This window comes from Musa acuminata, chromosome BXJ2-4, assembly GCF_036884655.1.
Source record: "Musa acuminata AAA Group cultivar baxijiao chromosome BXJ2-4, Cavendish_Baxijiao_AAA, whole genome shotgun sequence".
In the NCBI taxonomy this organism is placed as follows: domain Eukaryota; kingdom Viridiplantae; phylum Streptophyta; class Magnoliopsida; order Zingiberales; family Musaceae; genus Musa; species Musa acuminata.
The window spans coordinates 33,864,737-33,884,811 of NC_088341.1; the positions used below are offsets into that span (position 1 = coordinate 33,864,737).

The 20,075-nt window shown below is 39.0% G+C and overlaps 3 protein-coding genes across 8 annotated transcripts; 1 reads left to right on the top strand and 2 right to left on the bottom strand.

Moving 5' to 3' along the window:
- Positions 1-458: 458 nt before the first annotated feature.
- LOC103975880 (kinesin-like protein KIN-14E) lies at positions 459-15,458 on the bottom strand. Of its 6 annotated transcripts, none has more exons than XM_065104948.1 (26): positions 15,443-15,458; positions 11,886-11,981; positions 11,088-11,270; positions 9,744-10,247; positions 9,384-9,662; positions 7,221-9,240; positions 6,225-6,783; positions 5,388-5,686; positions 5,132-5,303; positions 4,979-5,046; positions 4,708-4,888; positions 4,532-4,641; positions 4,324-4,423; positions 4,155-4,241; positions 3,896-4,072; positions 3,077-3,350; positions 2,818-2,979; positions 2,504-2,719; positions 2,381-2,418; positions 2,083-2,246; positions 1,813-1,938; positions 1,603-1,728; positions 1,445-1,510; positions 1,290-1,352; positions 1,148-1,210; positions 459-1,063 (listed from the first exon to the last, which is right to left on the bottom strand). In XM_065104948.1, the coding sequence occupies exons 7-26, from the start codon at positions 6,304-6,306 to the stop codon at positions 575-577; spliced, it is 3,063 nt and encodes a 1,020-aa protein (XP_064961020.1). In that variant the 5' UTR covers positions 6,307-6,783; positions 7,221-9,240; positions 9,384-9,662; positions 9,744-10,247; positions 11,088-11,270; positions 11,886-11,981; positions 15,443-15,458; the 3' UTR covers positions 459-574. The 6 variants fall into 6 exon arrangements, with proteins under 6 accessions (XP_064961020.1, XP_064961019.1, XP_064961023.1 ...); XM_065104947.1 differs by lacking the exon at positions 15,443-15,458 and adding an exon at positions 12,859-13,583; XM_065104951.1 differs by lacking the exon at positions 15,443-15,458 and adding an exon at positions 12,859-13,583 and having other exon boundaries at positions 7,221-9,041; positions 9,145-9,240; positions 11,088-11,981.
- LOC135608755 (protein S40-7-like) lies at positions 8,279-8,995 on the bottom strand. The gene has a single exon (XM_065101793.1). It carries the CDS (start codon positions 8,993-8,995, stop codon positions 8,279-8,281), a length of 717 nt encoding a protein of 238 aa, XP_064957865.1.
- Positions 15,076-20,042, top strand: LOC135610443 (cytochrome b5-like). Its single transcript, XM_065104954.1, has 5 exons — positions 15,076-15,491; positions 15,898-16,087; positions 16,156-16,244; positions 19,332-19,398; positions 19,539-20,042. Exons 3-5 carry the CDS (start codon positions 16,161-16,163, stop codon positions 19,787-19,789), a joined length of 402 nt encoding a protein of 133 aa, XP_064961026.1. The 5' UTR covers positions 15,076-15,491; positions 15,898-16,087; positions 16,156-16,160; the 3' UTR covers positions 19,790-20,042.
- The last annotated feature ends 33 nt before the right edge of the window (positions 20,043-20,075 follow it).

Below are 20,075 nucleotides of genomic sequence, written 5' to 3' on the forward strand. Positions count from 1 at the left end.
TGTATTATTAGAGATGTAGCAATTGAAGAGTTGAAACTAATGTTCATGTAATTTAAAGGACACCACAATCTTGCAGCACAAAAATTAATGTCACCAAGCAAATCTGCAATACAACAACATGTCAATTCCACAATTTTACATTGTCATTTGGGTCAAAGAAATGGTTTTCCTCTGGAGAAAAGAAAAAGAAAATAGTAAAGAAATAGTAATAAGATTAGGGTTGCAAGAAAATTGAGGAATAGGAATCAAGAAACTAGGTAGTAAATAAACATGCTAAAATTCCAAAAGGAACACACTATGAACTTCCAGGTGGATGTGGATCTTGATAAAATTATGAAAGCATGTTGGACGTTACTCCAAATTGTAGTTGATATAGAAAACAGCAGAAGAATTTTGTATTCTGCTCAAAAAGTATTTTGGCAGATAAAAATCAACATAAAATTCATAATGCTTCTAAGTTACAATGCAAATGTGCATTTTGGCTTCAACAACAAGATACAGTTGAGAACAACTTAAATTTCAACTTAATATAATGACTCCATACTGGTTATCATGTTCTCATATGATGGACTACCTAGACCCAGGCTCTCGTCTTATCTTTCTCCCTGGCTGCACCATCTTGCTGTTCCTTCTTATTTCTGCCATGAAGAAAGAGTTTTTGTGTTGTAATGACCTTTGTTGTCCTAGTTAGCCTTCCATATGCTTTTGCTGGATCAACTTTTCTAGTTCTGCTGAGTTCAGTCGGTGCCATCTTCTTCTCTACTAAGCTTGATGAAATAACATTCTCATTTTCGACAGACGCACTTCTATTGTCTCTTTTCCTTTTGATCTCATGAAGAGATTCTACTCCTTTAAGTAAGAAGGAAAACTGACTTGTCATTGGCTTGTTTAAGGAGTTTGAATTTCTCAGTATCTGAGGGTCTGTATGACTTGTTGATTCATTACTCGAAAATGATCTTCCTTCTATTGGTGTTGCAATTCTTGATCTATCTGCTGACTGTAATAGTAACATGGAGTCTTGTTCTTCTTTCTGTTCTCTTAGCTTGTTTTCCAGCTCTTTGACCTGTGAATTAATGCTTGTTAGTTGCTACACCTTTTAAATTTTAGTAAAAGGAAAATAAAAACATCTTCCTGCCACATCCCTTACTTTTTGTTCAAGATTCAACTGAAATTGTAGTCTTTCTTTTAGTTTGTACTCTAATTCCTTAACCTGTAAACATTTGAAAAGTGTTGTTAATGAGTGAATTAAATGCTGGAGAGAAGAACCGAGTATTGGTTGACAAAACTACCTTCTGTGCAGCTACATTTTCAGAGTGTGCTTGTTCTTTAAGTTTGCATTCAAGCTCTTTAACCTGTTTGACAACATTATAGTTGAAAGCAAAGAAGTCAAATAATACAGCCATTTCATTGTTGGAACTATAAAAAAGTTGTTGGTTGTACTAACCTTTAGCTGAAGAATAACAGATTCAGAGTGTTGTTGATCCTTCAATTTACACTCCATCTCTTTTACCTGAAACAAATGAAATACAATTCTCTGATTGGTAATGCCATCAGTTAGCAGTAAAGACAATGAAATGTGCTTATGGTTTATCTAAATCATACTTTTTGCTGAAGCACAGCATAAGCTTCTTCCTTCCCATTCAATTTCTCAATGAGTTGCCACTGTTTTCTCTCTGACAAACTTTGTGATTCAGTGTTTGACTCCAGTTGGTTTGTGAGCTCTTTGTTCTACAAGAGTAACAAGGAAATAAAAGTCAGTAGCTTTGAAGAGAACAAGAGCTGGGCATAGTATTTGATATAAATGTTCAGTACCTTCTCCTGGAGAGTCCTGCAAAGCTGTTCTTTTTCTTTCAATTTGTTCTCTAGATTTTGAAAGTTCTCTTCAAGCTTCCTCAATGACTCATCCTTAGTTCTAGATTCCTGCCTTACTTTATCAATCTTCAACAGAAATTACAAGCAGGGTAAATATACGCAGCAAGTGATGTATCTGAAAGTACCTAGTGTACTTAAACGGAAAGAAATTTATGAAAGCATGCATTTGCTAGTTAGCATCATGCACTTACGATGCAATGGAACACTTACCATCTGTTTCATCTTTTGCAACTCAACTGTGTCAACCTGCTTCTTTGCAAGACCCAATTCTACTCCCCGTACTCGACTTGCAAAATTCAGAGAACTGACAGTTTCTCCTAGGTCGTTCTCTGAGGGGCTAATTTGTACAAGCATCAAAGCTTTCGAATCACCTCCTGCATTACATGAAAAGAAACTAAATAGTTATATACAGGTGAAAAGAAATTTGAAGAAGACCTGCTGAATTCATATGTTTGGTGAATCACATGGAGGGATATGCTAAACATTCAGATATACTTTGTTAGACTACCTAGTGAATCTTGCAGTAAATGTGTCAGCTTGGAATTCCTGAAAAAAAAATTTTAAATTTTGTTAGGTTATGAAGGCAATAACACAACAATATTTCCAAGGGGTCGATATAATATGTTCAAACCTGTAAGGAATGTGGTTGTTTTTGGTAGCAAGAGCAGAAATGACATCGCCGAGGGCAGAGAGTGACCTATTAATGTTCTGGGCTTCCTTAAGCCTCTCCCCCTGTACATCTGTCTTTGTCAGCCTCTCACTTCCAGCCAAGTCCACAAGCCAAAGCTTGCTTTTTGTGCAGACTCCATCCATTAAGTTTTTTGCTCTCACCATTATACAAAGCATGCTGAGGTATCAAAGCCGATCATTTTTTAAGCATATAAACAAGCAAACACCATGATTAAGAAAACTAAAACAAATAATGCACATCCAGCTGCTACTGACCAGTGAGATCGGCTGCTATGCTCATTCACATTGTTAGATCCAACAGATCTGGCGTTACTCCCAGCTTGCAGGACATCCCAAGCCTCCTTTATGTTTTCAACCTTAGCTTCTACTATCCCTGGCACATGATGAAACCCTTCAGCTGCCTGCCTTACCTCCAACCTAAATTGGAAAAGAGAATAAACGATGCAAAAGTAAGTAAGCATTTGAGGAACCCATGCACAAACCAGTTATTTAGACTCTCAGAAATGAGTTGTACTTTTTTGTTGATGGAGATGTTGCCAACAGGTCTCTGATTTGCTCATTGTACACCTCCAGAACACTCACAGAAAGGTTATAGGAATATGTCTCATTCCTTTCCTCAGCTATTTTAAACAACTCCTCCAGAGTTCTGTAATTAACTCCTCTATTTTGCTCAGTTCCTTCCATTGTGAAAGTCTTCCCCGTTCCAGTCTGCCCATATGCAAATATGCACACGTTGTAGCCATCGAGGACTGATGTGACCAAGGGTGAAGCATCCGCGTAAACGTCAGCTGCTCATCATGAGAAGATTATTCCAGCAGCATCAGGAAACAATCTGGTTGTGCCAATACAATTACACATTGATCATAATCTATCTATTTGTATCATTTTGTCTCCTCACATGGCAGAGTCAAATCAGGACAAGACCACCCTAAGAACAGTGTACACCATGTAATCAGGATCCTGTAACACTTTCCTTTATTTAATTTCCTTCTGTGACTAACTTGTATAACGTTTGTTTACAAATACATACTTTAGATTTCGGTGCATTATCTTATGTGCTAGAGTTAAGTACAATGAAGTACACCTGTTATCATCTTAATGCAATTCATCTTTATTTCATCAAGTTCGCTCTAATTATAAATCTGAGTTCAAGTTATTTTTGCAGAGGTTGTCGATTCTTTTATCAGTAAAAAAATAGTTTTTTTTTCTATGAATACAATTCATCTTTATTTCATCAAGTTCACTCTAATTATAAATCTGAGTTCAAGTTATTTTTGCAGAGGTTGTCGATTCTTTTATCAGTAAAAAAATAGATTTTTTTTTCTATGAATACCTTGATTATCCTTTGGAGTATAGACCCGATCAAACTTGAAGCATTTTTTTGTCGCTCCACCATTCATAATTCCAATTTCACCATCCTTTGCTGCATCAAAATCTACAACAGCATTGTGACCAGTTGAAACCTCCTGCTTACTCAAAGGGCGACACCTACAGAACACCCTGATATTCCCTGAGATAATTAAAAAAGCTTTTATTATGCAAACAATAGAGTGAGACAGATAAGTCAATAAATGAGAAAGAGATGTGTGTACCTTTTGCCTCCTGGATTTGGTTATATAGCTTTTTTCTCTTGGCTATCTCCTCGCTGTACTTCAATTTAAGATCTTCAGTTTGTGCAACTATGTATATAAATCTTTGTAAGAAACTTTCTGTGTGGTGATTGCTGGGTATGTCAAGTCAGATATAATTGTGGAAACATACCTAGGGCCTGAACCGCAATGGTCATCTTATTCAGATTTGGAATTGAGTTGGCACAATCATGTGCATCTTGAGAAAGTTGAGTGTACTCTTCTTTTATGGCCTGATGTAGGAAGGAGGGTTGTACCATGAGCAAATTCGCTTTACAATGAGCTCTATATTTACTTGTCAAAAGTTCATTGATGTACTATCAGATCTGATGCATCTGTACCTTAATCTTTTTTTCCAGATTAGCGATTGCAGCAGACCAAACCTTCTTATCATTCTTGTACCTTTCAGAGGTATCTCTAAATTTCTCCATCTCTCTTTCAAGATTTTGTTCTGGGAGCAAGAAAAATTAGCAAATTTGTTTAAGGATATAATTCCAAAGGCAAGTTAGCTTCTTACCAAGTGTTTCATTTTGGAAGAGCTTATTGTCAAGCTCAATGTTCAGCCTTCGTAGCTGCTCATTTGCATCTGTCAGTGACATCCAAGCTTCATAACACTCATCAGATTTCATTTTACATTCACTGGTTAGCTCCTGTATTTTCTTCTCGTACTGAGCAATGTTTCTATTTTGAAATTTATTCTGCAATAGTAAAATGAATTGATCTCAGTGACAAACATCAACTCCCTATTATGAAGATGAAAAATTCTAATAAAACCTTTGTTCCCTGACCTTAAGTGGAGAAACCTCTATCTCAGTGGCACATTTGATACATGTAAGATGTTCAGGTTTCGCCAAGTCTGCTACAAAGAGTCCACAGAAGTTAAAAGAGACCCAAAAAAAAAAAAGGGAAGGAACCGATTCACGAACATATATCTACTGTACCTGATAAGGCTGGTGCTTTTCTGATGCAAATCCCACAAACTGTTGGAGTCCCACTAAGTCCCTCAAATCTTACCAAAATATTCCCATCATCCACCACAGAAACTATGAGATCAACTAGCTGCAGTGGCTTATTAGCTCCAACAACAGAGAATATATCAAGCCCAGACAATATCTGCAATTCTAACACAGACAAGAATCTCTCAGAAACCACACATCTATGCAGAATAATATTAAAGGATAACGATTTATATCTTGCCTTCTCTTCTTGCACATATACATTGAACACCCTAATTCCTTTAGGACCATTTGTATTGACGATCTCCGCGAAATGCAAGTCCATGAAATAGTCCCCAGGAGCAAGACTATCAAACTTGTAGCAGAAGTCTCCATACCGCGCAGACTGATAAAGAGATGGGCAGTCGCCACCTTCTATTATCATCTCGTTGGTCTCTATTACATCTCCACCTTGAAAGCAAGAATCGCCATCAATCCTCACACGGGAATCTTGGCCATGTATCTCGTGGCCTCCCGCATTAACAAACATTACAACATCATCTGGTGTAGCATAAGCATGAAAAGAATCAGAAGCAGCAAAAAAAATCTCATTTTTTTCAGCAAAAAAAAAAGTGAATTATAGCTCAGATAAATCACACGTAACAATTCGTCTATTACAGCAGAACATCAGGGTATCAAATATTAGCTCTAATTCAAGTGTACTGTAAAGACAATCCAAGAAAAAGAAATAAAGAACTCGAAATGCAGTCCAACCATGAAAGAATATACAAAGAAATTCAACATTGAGATAAATTAAAGCACGCATGATAGTGATATCCACTTCAAACAACCCAAAATCCTAAAGCTATATAAAAAGGGAATTACTGAGCCTTCATAATAGGGATCACAGCACAAGAAACGGACGTTTCTTAGTCAACCATAGTAACAGGAGATCCAAGTCGAGCGATCAAACAAAATCACCCTAATTCCTCGAAGAAATATGACAAAACCCTAGTTTCCCCCATCAAGAACCGAAAAACAGCAACGACCCCCATACCAAATCGAAGTAAAAAAAGATCAAGGGAAAGAAAAAGATGACCTTTGAACGCCATTTGGCCGAGCCCCCAAAGAACGAACTTGGGCCCCGAGACCAACACCATCGAATCGAAGGAGTCGTCCATCACCGGTTCGAGCAAAGGTGACGGGGTCCTCTCCACCTCCGAATCTTGGACCCGCAAACAAAGGAGAGGGGAGAAGGATCTGGGAGTTAGGCTTCGTGGCTAGGGCTTCGGTCGCGCATACCTCCAAGAATCGTGGACCGGGGAGAAGGGAGGGGAGGAGAGACTATAGAGTTTCTTTGCTTTTGTGTTCTGTGTTTGCCCGTTTTGTCTTCTTTCCGCCATTTCGGTCCCAAAACAGCTCAAAATTTGAAGGAAAATGTGACCGTTGGGTGCAGCCGACCGTTGCCATTTAATGCCATCTTAAAAGATACGGTAATGGTGGGGCGAAAAGATGACGTTAGCCGTTGATCTTAGACTGATAGATATTAAGCCGACCGCTGTTACGGTCCCAATTCCACGTCACTTGGTCTACACTGTGGAGTTCTTTGCTTTAGGGTTTGGTCGAACCCGACACGATCGATTCACGTTGGATCGACGCTAATATATCATCGGCAAAAGGTCAGAAAAAGAGGCAGAGAAAGCAATCAGCAGTAATTTTAGATTTTACATGTTCGAACAATATTACGATCTAAGAAATCAAATCTTATTAGAAACATTGCTCGTCTGTAATATGAAGAATTAAAATTCGAGTCATAAAAATAATCTTTTTCTTCAAATCCCGTATTTGATAAGAGGCTACATACAGGATGCATGCATGGCTACATGCTTTAACATTAGTGCACAATTGATCTTCTAATCATAGGTAGGTAGGTAGGTAATCCTTGACAACATCTTCCTCTACCTATTTTTCTTTTTCTTTTTCCTCAATTATTTTCATAACAGTTCCACCAATTCAACAACAAGTATCCTGAGAGACAAAAATGTAAGAATCGAATTAGATGAACATTTGGCAATAAATTGATGCAACAGCATACCTGTTTCATTCATCAGGTTATGTTCTCTTTTTGGTCCTTTGACCAACTCTCACATTGAGAGAGAGGAGAAAACTCCTAGACTTTCTGCAGTAGCATTTTCATGGCATCATCACCCCATAACTTCTTTTAACTTTCTTCGAGTTATTCCAAAGCCATCATCATCTACCAAAATTTCTTCTATGCAAGCAAATACAGTACCAGCTCACTTTCTTTCAGATAAAGCCATTGATGACAGAATTGTGGCTGAGAGAAATGAATAAAAGGTGGTGGCATGTGTTTACATCTGCAAAAGAGATCGTGTTAGATGCAGCATGGAAATCGTAGGTGATAAGCTAAAACCAAAAAAATCAACCTTTTCTGCTTCTTAATAGAAAGATTCATTCGAGGCAGAATTATTGGAGACAACTTGAAACATGATATGTTTCTTTCTGATTTGGATGTCAGCATGAGAAGGCTATATGGATCACAAGTTGAGCTGAGAGAAGAAGTGGTGGAGCAGAAAAGGCCACAACCTCAAAAGATAAAGAATGATCCACACTAAAGGGTTCAGCTTTTCTACACTGACAGCCAAACTGATCAAATCAATAGAACTATTTGAAGAACATGAAGCCTGCAATCTTATTTGTGATTCTACCACCTATGTTTCAACTCTCCAACCAATATCTGGAATTGGCTGCTCAAAAGTTTCATTTTCTTGACCAAATGAACGGAAAGAGGGAAGGAATATATGAACCATATAGAAAAGATTAAACATCTAGCAAACAAGTAACAAAATTATCTGCTAATAGGAAGACAGAGAAAACTATACTAAATCTTTCAACCCACCAACAATAAGTATGTGTACAAGTTGAGGGAAACAAATAAAGGCAAAGCAAATTGACATCATGAGAATTCTTGGGATCCATAAACCTGTAACTACACTTGAACAGTCATGGACCACAAAAAAGAGCCACATTTCAACTGGTTATTCCTTATATGAACAGGAAGAACGTGCACACACAAACAAGGAACTTAAAAGAAATGAAGCAGAGGGAGGGAAGGCGGTGGCTTTTGGCCTTTTACACGTCGAGGAAGCCGGTCTTCTGCAGCACGGCATTCCTCACCCGCCGGAGATCCCTCCCTTTGAGGGTCCTCCCCACGCCCTCGAACACCGAGAACGTCATCACGTGCGATCTCGCCACGATCACATGAGGCGGCACCATCTCCTCCTCCTCGCCCTCCCGTCCTTCCTCTTCCTCCAATCCATCCAAGACATCATCTTTCCGCTCGCTCCTCCACCTCGGCCACACAGGGACGTTAACCGGCGCTGACTGATGGTGGGCCACCCTCCCGGCCACCAAAGCCTCCACTGCCCTCCCTTCCGGCATCTCTACCGGCCGCGTGGTGCTCTCGGTTGTGCATCGCTGAAGAACCAGGGGACGCCGGTCCTCCGCCAGGGCGGCGGAAAGGCCGCACCTTTCCGGCGCTGGCCGGCGGCGGAATCGGCCAAAGGGCGAGAAGGAGGAACCCGGGACAGAGCTCCGGACGAGACCAGGCGACGGGGAGGAGAAGCAATCGACGGAATCACGGTCGTCGTAGGAGGACGGGGAGGGCGAGGAGGAGAGCTCTTCGGAGGAGGATGACCAAACCACGTCACTCTCGTCGAGCTCGAGGTGGCGAGTCGGGAAGGGGTCGGGATCGGGGTCGGCGTCGGGCAGCTTGAGGAGGCCCAGGAGGCGGAGGAAGGAGGTCGCTGAGGACGGCTGCGCAACAGACGCAGAGGCGGCATCTTCCATCCTCCGGCGGCCCCGCTCATCTCCCCCGACTGCGCGCGCCTCCGGACTATATAGAGGGGTGCCGGCACAGCGTGAAGTTAGGATGGTCCGGAGGAGCAGCGGACGCGAAATGTCAGGGGAATCCTGCACACTATTAATCTGAGGATCACCTGTCCCGGTCGAGCCCCGAGCCAGCTAATTTGACGAGGAGATAAAAGGAAAAGTGTGTATGGATCAACTTCATCCAAAAGCTTTTGGCTTTCACCCTAAACAATCAAATCCACAAAAAAAAAAAAATCGAACAACCTCTCACAAAACTATTCTTAATCATACTTAACAGTCTGATTAAAGATCAATTAATCTGAACGATATAAAAAATGACGATAAAGACAAAGAAGAGTTCCCTTACCAGTATCAGCGGCAATGATTAGAAAAGACCTTGAAACTTTTGGCGGTCCAACGTGCTCCCCTTCTTTTCCCCAGCTTCAATCTTTTCATACAAAGATGCCCATAACATGACAAATCCAATCACCTGTTCTTTCTTTCTTTCACCTGATGATTCCATAACGCCATTGCGGGCGCGCTCTGCGGCTCCCATGCATTCTGCCAATTATTTATTGCTGCAATGATTTGACCTGCCGACGCCAATACATGCTGTACATAATTTGGTTCCATTGGTGTAGCCGGGCTGCAAAAAAATAGCACATCCTGTTCACGAACATTTATTTTGCGGGTGAATGGAACAGTGGGTGTGACTGAGGGAACATACCTGCAACGCTCTCCCTTTCAACATGATTAAAGATTGAGACCTGGGATGTTAAAAAAAAAACATAAATATTCTATCATTTTGGTGGCCCAGTTTTGGATAATGTCCAGCCAAACATGAATGGTAAGATAAGATAGTATTTTCACAGAGACAACGAAGCCACTAGTCGACAAGTTCACAGTGTTTGCATCAGCAACTACAGAAATGACATGGGGATAAACTGATATCTGTGGTAAACTTGGCTTGAACTTTCGGAGAAATAAACTACTGCTCTTGTTCATATGGGTAACTAACAACCAAATGACATGAGGAGATGCTATATACGTATTCGGATACTTGGAATTCATCAGGTTATATAACATGATGTCTTGAGAACAAATTCTCAAATACGGGTGGTCAACCAGTTAGGATGCTGGCAAGAATATCACTCTTTCCTTGGGTAAAAATGGTGCAGACAAGGCGAATAGCATCCACCCATCCCTCCAGAGACTACCATGAGTCAGCAACCTGGAGGAGCACAACATGAGAATTTAGATTGTCAACAGAAAACAATGGTTTGCTTGATGAACCAAAAATCACACAAGCTTGCATTGCTGAGCTTGATAGAGAATGTAAATGGAGATCATATCAAAAGATCAATACAATATGGCATCATCTCAAGGTTCTGAAAATTTTCCTTCAAATGGTTGCCTCCCAGTTGTATGCTAATGAGATAACTGGATTTTTTTTTTTATCTGCGGAGTCTTGAATGGCAGGGCTTTTCTTCAACTCATGCTGCATCTCAGCGATACAAGATAAATGCATAAGGCTGGCACCGAACTAATACTGTAACAACACAACATGATATAAATTTTAAATATGAATCTTGTAATCACAAGTTCGGTGTCAAGCTTGGGTTCCAAAGGTTAGATTATCCAGTAGGGTTTACTTAAGGAACAACAACCGAGGCTCATTCATAGTCCTAATAAGTAGAGATCAACCATTACCAAGTTGTTCGATGCTGTACCCATGTAGCATCTGCACATGCTATGTCAATCTATCTCATAGGTGCCAACATATGTGCAACTCCAAATTTCGACTTATGCCAGACAATCAGCAAGCAAATCGGAATGGCATGAAATTGTGTGGTGCCCAGAACAAAACGATAATTCTTGTCATAGATGAATCCTAAAGTGGAAGTGTGATGTGAAATTGTAAATCATCTCAAACATTTTATGAAAATAACTAAATTTCTATTTCTGGAATGATATACTAACTCTGACGGTCACAAGGACAGATAAACTAGAACATGAAAAATAATAAAAGATCCTATTTTTGATCTTCATGTTTGGGCCGAAGGATTTTTACCAAGTAAATAGGATGATGAATTGTGTGTACACAGAGGCCAGCACTTCCTGGTAGAGTTAGGTCCACACATGCTGACATGGAGACAATATTAGGCACATCAATTTTAATTGATGATCTATATATTCGTGCAGATCCTCGTAGCCTGTCAGGACTTTCCGTTGACTGCTTGTCAGCCTTCATCACCTGGAAATAGTGAGATAACAATAAATTACAGCTATCATAAAAAGAATATAGTGATCTAAGCCTGATTTTGTCACACAGATTCAGATTCATGTGGCGCTTGCAGATAAAAAAACTTGCTCAAATAATAGAAATGATCAAGACATTTTGTTTATAACAACTATTTGTAATAGTCATATTTAGAAGTAATCTCTTTAGAAGTTAATATCATTTGCAGGAAACTAGCCCAATTGATAATCAAAGAGAGTTATACAAATAAGAAGGATTAACAACTTCCAATATAATTGAGGAACAAACAGAAGTGCCACATACAATACTACTAAATTGTTATAGTACCTGTCCAATACAGATTTCATTAGCTTATTGGATCATTGCTGCCACCTCATCATTCACTTTGGTGCCTCTTTCTGGTTGGACCATATGGGCTGCCCAAATATTGTTCTTTTACTTCTTTTACTATTTCTTTTGGGATGATAGTGGGAATAAAATATGTTATATACAAAATATATGTATATATACAGGTTCGATAATATCAATCCAATATGCAAGAACAAAAAATCTCTGAAAATGTGATTTTAACTCTGCTAAGGGAAAGTATATAAGTAGACAGAGGCATACTTGTTTGCACCAAAAACAAGAAATGGCTGGGAGAAATGAACTCCCTTGTCTGTTTCAGGCACATTGTTGACTAGATGTGTAGAAGCATCATTCCAGCTGAAACAATATAAGATGACAAAAAAATTGTTTAGTCGATCGTCTTGAATTGAAGGGATGTGTGTGTGTGTGTGTGTGTGTAGAAGCATCATTCCAGCTGAATCAAGATAAGATGACAAAAAAATGTCCAGTTGATGAAGATAAGATAAAATGTTAATATACGTACATGCATATATATATACATCTACATATTCATATATGCGCGTGTGTATTTATATGTATATACATATACATATTCATATGTATATGTACATATACATATGTACATATAAAGCATATTAACATACCTTTTCCATCTAAGCATATAAGAACATATTCAAAACTTACAAATCATTAGCTAGAAAACAGAGTGTATGGAACTTTAAATGATTAAAAGGATAGAGCCAAAGTATACATGGAGAAAGACCTAATAAAGATATGAAAGTTTCTTGTTTGTTTTCTTAAATGAATTTGAAGAGATGCATTTCTAGAGAGTACATAATCACATGATCTTGCCACTGCAATTATTTATTAAACAAAGTGAAAATGGTTAAGAGGATAAGCCAACAAATATATAAATACGATGAGTATCAATTGTTCTGAAGCAAAGCTAGCCTGTTATCATCTTAACTGAGCAACCCGTAGGTATTAGGATATTGGACAGCCAAGAATTTAATTTTGACAACATAGATTAAAGAATTCAAGAAATAGGTTATCCAGTGAAGTTGATCGGAAAGAACAACAAATGGGGATACCAATTTATGTAATTAATCTGGACGATCGTAGCAAATGAAGCATTGATGAAAAGCTCGACCAAACAAAGAAAGGAAAACTAGCCACGATAAGTTCCTTCCAAATCAAGATTCTCCAGAAAGAAATAACGGAGGGAAAAAACAACCTGCTGCCATCGAGTCCAGAACCGTCCACCCCACCGGATCTCCGTAAACAAACCCTTTCACCTCTTCCTTCAAATCGCTCGCAGGCTCACTCGTCGCGAAGGAGCGGTCGCCCAAGTCACCAGCCTCGGCAACGGGCAGGGCGTCGTTGCCTTCTCGCTCCGCCCTGATCCACGTTTCCTTGCGTGGCGCCAGGGACTCCATTGATTCGGGAGCCCGTTCGTCCGGGAATGGCGAGACCTGCCGTTCTTTCACTCCGGCTCCACAAATTGAGGGAGGAAAAGGATTAGGGTTCGCGGTCTCGGAGTACGGAGACGAGATCCGTAGACACGAGGAGGACGCGGGCACGCTCGGCATTTCATGGGCTAACGTAGAAATAGCCGCCGGATCGGCACCAGAACGGAAAACAGACTATTAGCGAGACCGAACCACCCATGAAACTCCAGGGTAGCGGTGTGGCCTCCACCGGAGCCGTTGTTGGGCCATCTAGGGGCTAGTGTTGCTCCACCCATTCTTCTAAGGATGGAGCCGTTGGGTTCATAAGATCTCTTGTTGGGGGAGAGGTTTGACAGCTTTCGGATGTTACTGTGCTTGGGGATGACGAACCTAAGCAACCCATCGGTGATCCTGCAAATGGAGCAGGCGCCGAGCCTGGAGGAACTATTGTGTCCATGGGTGTTGGTGTTAACGGCGGATAAAGACTTGACTGAGGGAGAAGAGCCGCGCGTAAGGAGCATAATGTGATCCATCTCCATAACTAACGGTTTTTGGAACTACTCCGGTTGTGATTCCATTTTCCATGGAATCGTCAGTTCCAAAACCACAGTGAAGTCTAAACCCTAGCGGTTCAGACGCAACAAATTCGATTTACCATGAATATTAGTGGTTTAAATTCAGCAAGATTAATAAATGGTTGTATCTTGATATGAACCATTGTTTGAGTTAGGATCAAATGAAACAAAACAAAAAGATAAAGTAACCAAATGCCTTTATTCGAGGTTTATTGAAATTATTTCAAATTCGTTAAATATGCATGCATTAAAGATGGAAAAAAAATCAAAAACACATTTGATTATTTTTGGGTAATTTTTTAAGAAAAACCCCTAAGTTTAAAAAAATTATATAGAGCCCAGATTTGAAAAATCTCATTGGACATTCTTTTTTCTTTTGAGAATAATCATTTTATCCTCATCAATCGTCGCACTATACCTCGTTAATTGCCCTTTTTCGACATGTCGATCGCCCCGTCCCCTTTTGTTGGACTCATCTAACAATAAAGGTATAATGGCCCTCGTCAAACTCATTAGACTCGTGATAAATGCGAAGCCTTTATAGCTCCTCTACAACCAACAATGGAGGTCATAGACCCCCTCCTTTCTCATCTACGATCGATAACGAAAAAAGAGTATGAGAAAATCACGTTAGCAAGGAAGGGATGCAAAGAGGTTACATAGTCCCTCCACGACCAATAACAAAAGTGCAACGACAAACTCTGTGTAAGAGCTATAAGCAAAGAGGATAATCAATCAATCATAAGGTAAAGGACGATAGTAAAGGTTGTGAGCAATAAAGACAAATTCAAGAAAAAAATAATTTTATAAATTTATAAATAATTTTATAAATTTATTATAAATTTTTTAAACTTGAAACACAATTTTTTTAAAAAATTTAGCCTCGTTTTTTTATTATAAAACACAAGTAAACATCTCCCAACGTTAATCTTTTAGATTTCAATCAATTACCGTAATCGAAACAATTTTGTGAGTTTACAAAAAGTTATTTTCGTATATTAATTTCACAAACCACTCGTTTCTTTACTATGCATTATGAAATATCTTTTAAAACGGTTGACTTACTACAAAATTTTCTCATAAATAACATCTTCCTGCATCAACTCGTTGAACTTTAGAGCACAAACTCAAACTGAACAAAGGAAAAAAAAAAAAAAAAGCGGCAGCGAGGATCAAATATTGGACTCTCAAACGTCTCCGATGTTGACTCTAATATCAAGACCTGGACTTTTATTATTATTTTCTTATATAACTCCAAAAAATATTTGACGAAAGTCAAACATTTTGACTTAATTGCACTAATTCCATCACGGCATCGAATTCTCGAAGCAAAGAATAAAAAAAGATTATTTTTCTAAAACATATCCTTACTTTTTCTCAAATCATATCCCTAATTCTAAAACTACCCAAATTACCCCCTCCTCCACCCCTCTTCCACCGCGGTCGCCTCTGCCGCGCCGCCGCCCGCCCTCTTCTCCTCCTCCTCCTCTCCCCTCCTTCCGCTTAGCCCGCCATCTCCTCCTCCTCCTCCCCTTCCCTTCCCTCCTCCCGTCCTTCCCGGCGGGCGACGGCGATGGATGGACGGCGAGCGACGGCTGCGGAGGTTGGCACCCTTCCCTTCCCTTCCCTCCCCCCTCCTGCCGTTCCTCCCATTCCTTTCCCTCCTCCCTTCTCATCCCCTCGTGCCTCGTGGACGGCGGGCGACAACGGGCGGCGGCAGAGGTGGGCAGGGGTGGAGAAATCGCCCATTAGAAAACGGAAAAAGAGAAACGAATTGGAAAATTGCAGCGATTACCGGTGCCTGACGGGTGGTGACGCGACTCGCCTGCCAGTGACAGAGAGAGGTAAGTAGGTGGCCTTAATGTGTGGCCAAGATCGAGTCTCTTGGTACTTTAAAATGCACGTAGGGAATCGAGCCCAATGTTTTGGCAGATACCTATTTGACTCCACCTCACCTACCTATCCCCTGTGTGCCCAAATGTCTCTTTTGCCCTTTGTTTCCTAATGAATATTATGTTGGGGTTGATCCTAATTGTATTCTTTTAATATTATATTACCCTTCAAAAAACTTATAATTAGTACAAGAATATTATATTATCTTTTAATATTATGTTCATAAAAGATCCATGTATCTCATTATTATTATTATTATTATTATTATTATTATTATTATTATTATTATTATTATTATTACTTAATTTATAATATTTAATAAAGAACAAACTTTGAAGGGATGTATGTGTAATTTAGGTATCTCAACTCCGTTATTGTACCGAGAAATCAAGGACAGATTGGTAATTTTCTGTATCAATGGATGCGCTAAATGGTTGGGAACGTCGAGCTTGGAAGGCTGCGGAGTGAGGCCCTCATTAGAGTTTGGGAGGAAAGATATAGAGAGAGAGAGAGTAGACTTAAATCTGATTCAGCTTCCCCCTCTCAAGTAAGATTCTTTCTCTTGTTATATCTTTTTCTTTTGTGTTTGGAGATCTCAATTAGCTTCTGGAGCAGGGAAAATGGCCGATTCCAAAATCTACCATTTCGATGAGGTTGCCAAGCACAAGGGTGCGAAAGATTGCTGGCTGATCATCTCCGGAAAGGTAAAGCTCACCGCATATCTTCTTTTCATTGGAAGGTCTTTTATCTTTTCTTTGTGTGAAGAGATTGGTAGTTTATAGATCGACTTACCATGCATGGTTGTAGGTAGAAAGCCGCTCGCGGGTGATCCTGTGTGAAAGCGGATATTTTGATTCGAAATAGGGAGTATTGGGAGGGTTTTGGTTTTGTATCTGTGGAACGATCTGAAAGCTTTAAATAAATTTTGGACTTCGAAAATATAAGTTTTTTTATCTATGTTTTTGAGACGGATTTATAGGAGTCGTCGGCTGCTTTCCGTTGGTCTCGCTTCTGTAGAACGATCTGACAAGTTTTAGAAAGTTTCTTTTTCACTTCAAAATCAGTTTCTTGATCTTTGTTTATGCCTTTATGGCCGTTTGACACTGTTTCTCATGTTGTTTCTAAGAACAGGTAACAAAGGCATTGCATCGCTTTTCTTGTTTCATTTAATATAATAGTCAAGATTAAACCTTTTATGTTTAAATTTGAAGAATATGAGTTGAATGTACTTGTTTTAAGACCAAATTACTTCTCAAAGGTTTCTCAAAACAAGCTTTATTAGTATCATTAGCTGAAGAAGGTGAATTGATTCCACGTAATCTGTTCTGTTCCTGAAAGTTCAGAAGCAAAAAATTCTCTGTAAAATGTTCTATACACAACCAAAAATGTCTCCATTTTGAGGATAAAGAATTTGTACCAGTGGAATTGTTAGCAACAACATAGGTTTATCGACCTTGCATTTGGCAAAGTCACACCAAGATTGATTCAGTATAATGATTAAGTGGTTCGTGGAATTAAAAAAGAGAAGAAATAAATGAATATATAAATAAAGTGAAGGGCTGGCAATCTGTTGATTTTCTTCTCCAATAAATGGGTGACTGCTCCTCTTGTACACAGACCACCAAAACTTCTCAAACCTGCTAGGACTCCAGAATTAGAGGGACAAAAAAAATCTACTGAACTCTACCTCTTGTAACTGTAGCAGATGCTTTTCATGCTACAGTGCAATGGACAGTAACAGAACATTTCATTTAGCTGTTTGATTCCACTAATGATCTTGAATGAAACATCAATTCAGACTTGAGCATACTAGGCTTCTAATATAAACCCAAGTTACTATTTTGACTCAAATAACATAACACGATGGTGCTGATAATAAATTAATCTCAACTGAATCTTATAACTTGAATTAAAATCATTTTGCACCTTCTAGTGTTTCCTTCTGATGTGCTTCTTGTCTCAGTTCAGCGGCAAAGAACTCATTTACGGCACAATGAAGATTCATGAACATTTAGTTCAGAATCCTCCAATTCTTGATCCACTTGCTAGCATAAGTCGTTGCTGTTTTGGCCATTCTTGATCAAAACGGGCAAAGTGTAGTTTGTCCTTTTTGGATGTTCTAAAGTTTTTTTTTTTTTTCAGATGTTACATTATTTGTTTTGCTTACGTAGGTATGTTACTTTTTGTTCCAAGTCGTGGTTTAGCCTCCTAGTTAGTAAAATAGATAAATATTTGATGCATATGCTAATGGTAACAAGCAGAAACCCTTTTTTCTGCAAGTGAGACAAGATTTTCTCCTTAGCAAAGTGCAATATATGATTACCAGCATTGGGCAAAACAAGATGTCAAAAAGTAATCAAGATGATGACATAAATGACATAGATAATAAGTCTTAGGTTCATTAAAAGTTTAAAGAAATATACTCCGAAAATAATTTATTGATCCCTGGTGTAATTTCTTCAGTTGAATGTCATATAGAGCTAGTTCAGTTAGATTTCCTTTTTTTTTGTGGGCTTTGGAAATATATGCATAATTTACTTGTTAACAACAGTCTAATAATCTATGGTAAAACACACTTACTGAGGCTGGTTGGCTACGGTTACAATCATTTATCAAGTCGTAGTGTTAAGTTCATAGTTTAGAGCTTGTGACTTCTATTAAAAACAATGCAAATAAGTGGTATATTCAAACTCATGTTTCATGATTTTTAATATATCAGTAGCACGTCATTCTTTATGGCTTCATTTTGACATTATAGGATGGTGTTCTCATAATTTAGTATCTAACTTACCGACCTCTACGTTTGGACCAAGCACCTCTATATTCTGACCAGCATCTCTTATGAACAGGACAGCCATTTTTGGCAAGTTCTAATTCATCTAAAGAATCTTAACCATGTTATGGGCCCTGGGTATTTGTTTCATTAGGATTATATGGAGAAAGCTCACATGTAATGTATTTGTTTCATTCTAATCTACATTTTTCAGCTTTTCTCTTCCTCAACATGTGGACCAAGCACCTCTATATTCTGACAAGCATCTCTTATGAACAGAACAGCCAATTTTGGCAAGTTCTAATTCATCTAAAGAATCTTTTCCCATGTTATGGACCCTGGGTATTTGTTTCATTAGGATTATATGGAGAAAGCTCACATGTAATGTATTTGTTTCATTCTAATTTACTTTTTTCAGCTTTTTTCTTCCTCTACACGTGGACCAAGCACCTCTATATTCTGACAAGCATCTCTTACTAACAGAACAGCCAATTTTGGCAAGTTCTAATTCATCTAAAGAATCTTTTCCCATGTTATGGACCCTGGGTATTTGTTTCATCAGGATTATATGGAGAAAGCTCACATGTAATGTATTTGTTTTATTCTAATTTACTTTTTTCATTCAGGTATCATATAGCATGCCTATCAAATGCTTACAGTAAAACTCAAACTCCTGATTTGTTAATTGTGTACACTGTCTGGACCACTAGAATGTCTCTTTGGAGACAACCGGTGAGACATTATCAATTTTGATATTCCCATGTTTGCCAATATTTCAATGGTTTCATAACTAGCTTGGTCAGTGTTTCCGCAATGAAGTGTTGTCATCTGCAAACTCATTCATGGCTTACTGTTAAATCAGGTAGTGTATCTCAGAAGCAAATACAATTCGAGAATCTGTATGGCATGCTCACCAATGCTCTTTAAGCACAATGATATGTTCTTGTGATGTGAAATGTTACAATATGGTCCTATATCAAGATGATCACCCTTTCTTTCCCCTTGATGTCTTCTCCAGGTTTATGATGTCACTCAATTTATGGACGAGCATCCTGGTGGTGATGACGTTCTGCTAACAGCATCTGGTAATCGCAATATCCTCTTCTATTGCTTTGCTCATTATTCTCTACTTCATCAAAAGAAAAAAAAAAGGTGTGACTAAACGGATCAAATCCCATGGATTTCCTTGTTGTAAATACTCCAATAAATAAGCATGTCTTTGCAGGGAAAGATGCAACCAATGATTTCGAAGATATCGGTCACAGTAATGCTGCCCGGGAGATGATGGATAAATACTACATTGGAAAGATAGATGCTTCAACTCTTCCCACAAAGGATACTTACGTACAGAAGCAGCAGGTAATCCATAAGCCTGATAACTCCCCGGAGTTCGTGATCAAAATATTACAGTTCCTTCTGCCCGTAATGATCTTGGGGTTAGCATTTGCCGTCCGATACTTCACTAAGGTGGATTAGCTGTGTTGCCATCATCATCCTTTCCCTCTGAAGCTTTGGTCTAATGGCGGATGAAAGCATTTACCAGTCCAAGACTTTGGCATTGTTTCTGCTGTCATGGCATGCATTGCCTTGTTAAGTTGTGCTTGTCTAGATCTGTCATAATTGGATTGTGTGTGTTTTTCTTGTACTGGATATTCTTCAGCTTTCTAATGTTGAATCCCAAAAAAGTAGAATTTATGGAAACCCATGCATCTGGATTTCTTCTTTTTGATCTTGCTCTGAATTAACACATCTAATCACAAAC